This window comes from Chiloscyllium plagiosum, chromosome 29 (assembly GCF_004010195.1).
Source record: "Chiloscyllium plagiosum isolate BGI_BamShark_2017 chromosome 29, ASM401019v2, whole genome shotgun sequence".
Lineage (NCBI taxonomy): Eukaryota > Metazoa > Chordata > Chondrichthyes > Orectolobiformes > Hemiscylliidae > Chiloscyllium > Chiloscyllium plagiosum.
In genome coordinates, this window is record NC_057738.1 from 31120613 (window position 1) to 31129092 (window position 8480).

General features: G+C 40.0%; 1 protein-coding gene across 1 annotated transcript in view; it reads right to left on the reverse strand.

Moving 5' to 3' along the window:
- Positions 1-6395: 6395 nt before the first annotated feature.
- Positions 6396-8480, reverse strand: part of LOC122564470 (leukocyte elastase inhibitor A-like) — a 10301-nt gene continuing 8216 nt past the window's right edge. Inside the window, exons 5-6 of the mRNA XM_043719406.1 lie at positions 6683-6825; positions 6396-6443 (exon numbers count right to left, since the gene is read on the reverse strand). Of these exons, the coding sequence (XP_043575341.1) occupies positions 6411-6443; positions 6683-6825 (176 nt within the window). The 3' untranslated portion in view covers positions 6396-6410. The remainder of the gene's footprint in view (positions 6444-6682; positions 6826-8480) is intronic.

An 8480-nucleotide genomic window follows, 5' to 3' on the forward strand; every position in this document is an offset into this window, starting at 1 on the left:
AGCCTCGAATTGACTGCACTCCGACCGCTCCTCTTCCCAACAAACAGGAATTAGTCGATTATGACTTGTGCTGTAGTTTTGAAAGTTGTTGCCAAATTGCAGAGATTCTGCGAAGTGTCCATGTTCCGGAACAGTCTCAGAAACTGAAACAAAACCTCCTGCTGAATACAGGTCGGTGAGGTACTCAGTGGAAATGCACTGGCCCAGGGATGAACCGAGAACACAGAACCGAGAACAGCACAGCACAGGAACAGGCCCTTCAGTGTATCATGTCTGTGCCGACCAATATACCATTCTAAACTAATCCCATCTGCCTGCTCATGGTCCAGATCCCTCTATTTCCCACCTGTTCAGGTCTCTCTCTAGATGCCTCTCAAACGTTGCTATCCTTACTGCTTCTACCACCACCTCTGGCAGCACCTTCCAGGTACCTACCACCTGTGTAAAACACTTACCACATGCATCTCCTTAAACTCTCTCTCTCTTACCTTCAACCTCTGCCCCTAGTTTTTGACATTTTCACCACAGGATAAAGATTCCACTATCCACATGCACGCAAACTTACATATAAGTCTATGGGCTGAATTTGCAGAATTGTATTTGCAGATATACTCTATTCAAAAACCACACAATCTGTAGGGAGTCAATATTTTTTAGAATCCATATGACATTTTATAAATTCCTACTTTGGAAACAGAACCAGTCTGACTTAAGATTGGAATACATACTCTAACCTCACAACCTGAATGCATTGTCAGAGCTGAGATGTCACCTTTTTTTAATAAAAACTTAAGTCATCTTGGGATTGTGACTTGAAAAACGTTCTGGGATTTACATACTAATGAACCGAAACCTGCAAACCATTCTAAAAGATGAATGACTTAACAGCAATCTGGTTCAATATATTGCATCAGTGTATGACACTATGAGCATTTACCATAAATTCTGTGTCCTATGATCCTACTCCACATACTACCTGACAAAGGAGCAGTGCTCTGAAAGCTTGTACTTCTAAATAAACTTGTTGGAATATAACCTGGTCATAGAGTCATAGAGATGCAAGGCACAGAAACAGACCACTCGGTCCAACTCGTCCATGCTGACCAGATATCCTAACCTAATCTAGTTCTATTTGCTGGCACTTGGCCCATATCCCTCTAAACCATTCCTATTCATGTACCCATCCAGATGCCTTCAAAATGCTCTAATTGTACCAGCCCCCACCACTTTCTCTTGCAGCTCATTCCATACAGGCACCACACTCTGTGTGAAAACGTTGCCCCTTAGATCCCTTTATATCTTGCCCCTTTCATCCTAAACCTTTGCCCTCTAGGTCTGGACTGCCCCACCCCAGGATATCTATTTATCCTATCCATGCCCCTCATGATTTTATGAATCTCTATAAGGTCACCCCTCTGCCTCCGATGCTCTGGGGAAAACAGCTCTATCCTACTCAGCCTCTCCTTATAGTTCAAATCCTCCAACCCATGCAAAATCCTTGTAAATCGTTTCTAACCCTTTCAAGTTTCACAACATCTTTCCTATAGGAGGGAGACCAGAATTAGACACAATATTCCAAAAGTGGACTAACCAATGTCCAGTACAGTTACAACATGCTCTGACCAATTAAGGAAAGTATACCAAATGCCGTCTTCATTATCCTGTCTATCTGCAACACCACTTTCAAGGAACTATGAACCTGCACTCCAAGGTGTCTTTGTGTAGCAACACTTCCCAGAGCCTAACCATTAAATGTATAATTCCTGCCCTTATTTGCCTTTCCAAAATGTCGCAATTCACATTTATCTAAATTAAATTCAATCTGCCAACTTTGGCCCATTCGGTCTTATGATCTTGCTGCACAACTACCTGATGAAGGAGCAGTGCTCCAAAAGCTAGTGCTTCCAATTAACCTGTTGGACTGTAACCTGATGTTGTGTGATTTTTAACTTTGTCCACACCGTTCCAACACCAGCTACTCCACATCACCCTATTCATGCTTGCCATAATTTTATGGACTTCTATCAGGTCGCCCCTCTGCCTCTGACATTTTAACGAAAACAATCCAAGTCCAACCTCTCCTTATGGTTAATACAGTCCAATACAGACAATATCCTGGTAAACCTCTTTTGCATCCTCTTCAAAGTTTCCACGTCCTGGCTGTAGTGTAGTGTCAAGAACTTCACAAAATACTTCAAACGTAGCCGAAATGAAGTTTTGTCCAGCTCCAACGTGATTTGCCAACTTCTTCGTTTAGTGGCCCAACTGATGAAGGCAAGAATGCTGTACAACTTCTTTACCAACTTATCCACTTGCTTTGCCACTCTCAGAGAACTACAGATGCACAGATTAAGTGGTAAAGAAGCTATACAAAAGGATGTGACAAGGATTTGGCTTGGGAAAAGCTGCAGGAACACCTAGCATCTCATTCCTGGTATAGTTGATTTGATTTTAATCAAATATCCTTCCCCAATCCACGGGAACAATAGTACAATGAATAATTTATGATCTTTTACTTGATCTGATCTGATATATTGAAAGGGAAAATCAAAATCTTATTCTTCACTGCCTCGTAATGAGCAAAGGGAATGCTTTGGGATTTCTCCTCGAAGTTGTAAAAATCCAGTTGGACCAACGGATCTGTTTCCATGCTATATGACTCTATCACTCTGCATATATATAAAACAAAATCAGACTCTGTCGTCAGTGACCAGATTGAGAGGTAAGTACTGGAAGGAATCAGGACATTGCAATGTGGGCAGGACGAGAATATATTTCAGAGCTAGGGCAGGGCTGGGGATGAGTAGAATCACAAAGGGCGGGTGCAACATCTTTGAAGTGATTGCTGCAGATGGACGTAGGGCATCCCTCAAAAAAGATGGAGTCTCATTCTTCCTGGGTTTTCACCTGAGATAGTGAAGGAGCAGGCTACACTTTATATTCCACCTTTCTTGATTCCACATACTATTCCCATGGGGGTAGGAAGAGGGTATTAATGAATCAGCTAAGGGCCTCAATGGGCCTGAGAGCAGCCTGGCTAATGCCTTACCCACCTTCCAAAAGTATTATGGGCATCAGCTCAGGAGTGAGTGCCTGGGCTGGCCACACATTCTGTTTGACAGGCCCCTCCCTGATTGTCGTTGTAAAACTGCTCATTGTGTGCAAACAAGATTTTCAAGGTTTTTCGAGTATGTATCTATTAATGGCCTCTGTAAATCTCCACTTACAGTCATCAGCCATTGCTCAACTTGTGTTCTTTCAATCAGGCACCAGTTTATTTCGGTGTAGAAGTTTCAGTGAAGCCTTTAAAGGCATCTTGTTACGTGCAATCTTCGAATAGCTATCCAAGACAATTATTATTTATTTTAATCATTGACTTAATCCAATTACAATTGTACCTGCAGGAAATTCGAAAATTAATCTTAATGTTCAGTCATCTATAATGTCAACAGCACTTTTGCGAGATGTGGAGATGGAATTTGTCAGATCAGATTGTATATGCGGTATGTTCTGACTATTGGACAAAGGCTTCAGTGACACATTGAGTGTTTACTCTAGTGCCTCAACCATTAAAAGAAAAGCACACCAAATGCTTTCTTCACTCTCCGTGTTTCTGTGACACCACTTTCAAGGGACTATGAACCTGCAATCCAAGGTGTCTTTGTTCAGCAACACTTCACAGAACCTTACCATTAAGTGTAAAAGTCCCGCCCCTGATTTGCCTTTCCAGAATGTCGCACCTCACATTTATCTAAATTAAACTTAATCTGCCAATCTTTGGCCTATTTGGTCTTATAATCCTGCTTCATAACTACCTGATGAAGGAGCAGCGCTTCGAAAGCTACTACTTCCAAATAAACCTGTAACCTGGTGTCGTGTGATTTTTAACTTTGTCAGCAAAGTGCACTCTGTGGTATTTTTGACATGCAAAATGAACTGGTTGTGGTCAGCCATCTCTCAACGCTAATTACACTTTGTCAACAGCAACTTCTCTTTGAACATTTTCTATTTACATCCAGCAATCAACTTCCTTTCCAACCTTTCTACTCCCCGATGGTCAAACAAATTTCTTAATTAGATTTCTTAATTAGATTTCTTAATCAGGTCTGCCATTGAGTAGAATTTGCCTACAACTTCCATCCTAACATTTTCTATTTCTTTTGGCTGTCTCTCCATCTACTTTCTAAATTCGACAAGTGCAAGAAAGATGGACAGGAAGAGACCCTGTGGACCATCCAGCCTGTCTCTCACAATCACGGTATCGTGTGAATGTGCTTTACATTGTGCACCTGACCATCTGTGTCTCACCCTAAAATCAAGAGACAAGTCATTTTGAGGTGTTAAAGGCATCAAGGGCAAAAGGGGAAAAAGTGGGAATACAGCATTTAGATAGGGGAATAGCCATGGCAGTATTGAATGGCAGAGTAGGCTTGAAGGGTTAAATGGCTGACCCTGCTCTTAGTGTCTCTGTTAACTTGAAATGATGAAAAGATGGAGTACCTGTTTCAGGCCTGTAGAATCATCCATGATGTCATCTGGCAACAAGATGATCATGCTCAAGTCATTACCAACATATGGAGTACTTGGAGTTTAAATTCTTGAACATGTGAGATAAAGAACTCTTTCATTTGGTACATCATTCTCACTGGCTTTGTTTCATTCTATGAAAAGTAATCAAAACACTTCATTATTTTGCAACTAAAGTTTTTAAAAATATTGTGTTGAAGGAAACCATAATGAGAACTATTTTAAAATAAATAACGGAATTGTAAAAATGGGGACAAATATAGTAACCCACAAAAGGAATATTTCAATATAAGAATATGTAATACACATATCCTAATTCAGAGTAATGCATAACTTAAACCATTTGTACTTTTTCTCATGTTCAGAAGGGACAGACATTTAGTGTTATTTCTAAGAAACATTATTGTAAGATTGGAGCCTTGAAATGTGGAGGCTTGTTCAAGGACAAGCTATTTTAATACAGGTACACAATCCTTTATCCCAAATTTCAAAATCCAAACCGTTCTGAAATTCAAAGTTTTTATTAAAATTTTTTTCTGTATAACAAGGTTGTGTGAACAAGTGACCCAACATCAAACCCACTCGATCCACGTCACTCAGATGTGGCGTGTCGGCCTGGCCCAGCACGAGCAGGTGTTAATTGTGTCTCAGTGCTCGTACTAGTCACACGTGGGTCTGCTGTTCAGCAAGATTTCTTTTATTTTACTGTGAAAATGTCATTTATTCTGAAATTCAAAAAATTCCGAAATCCGAAAAACAACGGGCCACAAGGATTTTGCATAAAGGTTTGTGTACCTGTACCATCATCTGAAAAGAAGTGCTTGGGTTTGGTGGCTTAACACATTGCAGGAATTTAGCTCCAGGGACAGGTAGATGCTTGTTCTGAGATTGAAGTGATAATGAGGTTAGCTTGCAGTTTCTTTTTAATTGAATCAGGGAGAGATACTAACTGAAGCAAAGCATCGAGTGACTGAGCAGGATTTCACAGGGACGAAATCAACCACAGCAGTACCAGCCTGTTGAAGAAGCTTTGCTTTGAGATAGTGGCAAAGCATTTCTGGGCTTTGGTGTTTTAAGGATATTGCTGGAAGAAAGGAATTTTATTATATGTTTTGGGGCAGTAAGATGGCTCAATCATTAGCACTGCTGTCTCACAGCAACAGGGTCCCAGGCTCTTCTCATAGAAGCCCCAGTGTGGAAGCAGGCCATTCAGCCCTTTGGGTCCACACAAACATTCCAAAGATCATCCCACCCCCTATCCTATCCCTGCATTTCCCGTAGATAATCCACCAGGCCTGCACATCTTTGGACATTATGGGCAATTTAGCATAGCCAATCCACCTAACCTGCACATCTTTGCACTGAGAGAGAGGAAACTGGAGCACCTTGGGAAACCCATACAGAGACAGGGAGAGTGTGCAAACTCACACAGATAGTCACCTGAGGGTGGAGTCAAACCTGGGTCCTTGGTGCTGTGAAGCAACAGTGCTAACCACTGTGCCACTGAGCCACTCCACTCATCCATACTTGGCACACAAAGTAAAAAACGATCATTCATGAAACCCAAAGTTTTTAAATTCATTCGGTTTGTTAATCTGTTGTTGAACAAACAATGTTCAGTGTCTTTCCACATCAAAAATCTTTAGTACTGCAATAGCCTCTTCAAAATGTCAATCAAAATGTAAACTCAAACCCTCTGCTGGGATAAGTACATATGAATCATTTTAAATTCAACCAAACTTTCATAATGGGCTCAGCTATAATACAAGCCCTTAGGAAATTACAGCAATGAAGCCTGTCAAATGAGAACAAGTAGTTGTGTTTTTTCTAAGTTACAGCAAAAGACCTGTCAAATCAATGCAATCTGAAAATAACGGTTTGCTTTAAAATTCTGGCAGCAATAGCCTTGTTTCATTCTTTTTCATATGTCTGGGAATTTACATAACATCAGAACATGACAGTTGAAGATTTTATCCATCATTCAACAATGTTTCTGGCCTGCTATAACTTCCTACGTCCCACAGTGTGTGTGTATAAATCCTGGTGTTTTTAAGAGGTCTCTGCATCATCCCAGCTCAAAGAAAATCTGGCTGACTACCTTGACTCCGAAGAAAACAAATGACCTGATGCAGTGCCAAAACTTGGTCCGGAGTACCTTATTCAGTTTGAATGGCATTTCCCTTGTGTCTTGTTCATCAAAGGTCTCAGCCCAGGTTCCTTTGAAGTAGATAGCATTCACCAACACAAGTCTAGTATCACCGTCCACTGAGCCCTCAGCCAGCAAGTCTTTGATTTTATCTAAATGGAATAAAATTCAGCAAAATCAGCACACTGGAAGAAGGCAAAACAAAAGGGAACAGTTTCTGCCATTTGTAATTTGTTTTTGTGATTTAAATAGTTCAGGAGAGAAACAGAATTAAATTAATAGTTCCCAAAGCTTTTGATTATATTTTTGAAAATATTAGCACTCAAACATGAAAATCAGGATCTTTCCCACAAAATATTAATTAACCAAACTATTTTGAAGGCCTTCTTCTGCTAGCTTACAGGAAGTTACAGCTCATTGGGATAGCAGATGGAAATCAAACCCCACAATTCCCCGAATTGATCTCCAACAAACTGTGGCTTGACCAATCCAAGGAATGTCATAACTCAGTCTTTCCTTCACTCAAAGACTCTTGGTATCAAAATATTCCCCTCACTGTTTTCAAAAGCAATATTTCCTTACACAGCTAAAAATAGACATCACTTAATATTCCCATGTTGCAAAACTCTCCTGGTATCTCAGCTCCATAGCATTTGTGTTTCCATTTCATTTTACAGTCCAAAAAGGGTGTGGTCCCTTACATGATGTCACTTCATTGGTTTTAGATGCAGCATCAATGACTCTGAAAGTGACTGGATTGAATATTCATGATCTCAATTTCCTCGACACAGCTGCAAGTGGTATTGCTATCCTGGTCATGTCAAACTTTGTACCCTTTTCTGGTCATAATAAGTGCCAGATGAACCTTCCCAGTATAGAACCTCCTAATCAAGTACCAAAGCTTTGGTAGATTTGGATGAAAACAGAGGAACATGTTGTGCTATCAAATTAGTGGCAAAGTTTACATTTCTGGGAGACTTTAGTTTTATTTCTCAGAAGTAGAAATTTGCTAACTCAGAGCAGCAGTCAGACTTAGAAGTGTGAGAAAGGTATGAAAACAAATGATGCAGAAACTCAGTAGGTCTTACAGCATCTTTAGAGAGACCAGAGACAGTGTTTGAGTTTGGTATGTCTTATCAGCATTCTTCCAAGTTAGGTCATGACACTGTTTTCTTAGATTCCAAGGCGAGTCATATCCAAAATATTCATGTTGACTTTCTCTCCACAGAAGTTGTCAGACCTGCTAAGTTTCTCCAGCACTTTGTGTTTATTTCAAACCTTCACCATTCACAGTGCTTAGCTAATATTTAATGTAAAATGGTACTCATTCCTCTCTAACAGGAACTGATCCCAAATGGCCCTCAAATTGTCCTTGGTGATTGTAACTGAAAGAAGTTCAAGTATCAATCATAATCTGATTTCTCTAGTCTGCAGAAAGTTCATCTGTTTTCTGAAAGTTCCATTGTACCCAGTTTTATTTTGTTACATTGAGGCTCTGTGCATTTTAATCACAAAAAACAAAACGTAAAAACAAGATTAAGATAATGGGAGATTCTAGGGAAAGTACAAAACGTATGGCACATTTCTTTGCCAAGTCCTTCCAATATAATGAAAATTAAAGCTTGAAGCCATCAAATGTAAACTCCTGGATATCAGTCACAAATATTTAAGATCATGCAGTCATGGAAATTATCAAGCTCAGTGAGGAGAAATCAATAAAAGAATTACATAATGTAAACTATCAAACAAATGACTGTCTTGTTGTGCTTCAGATTATAGCAATGTAAGTGGAGCTCATTCACAACTA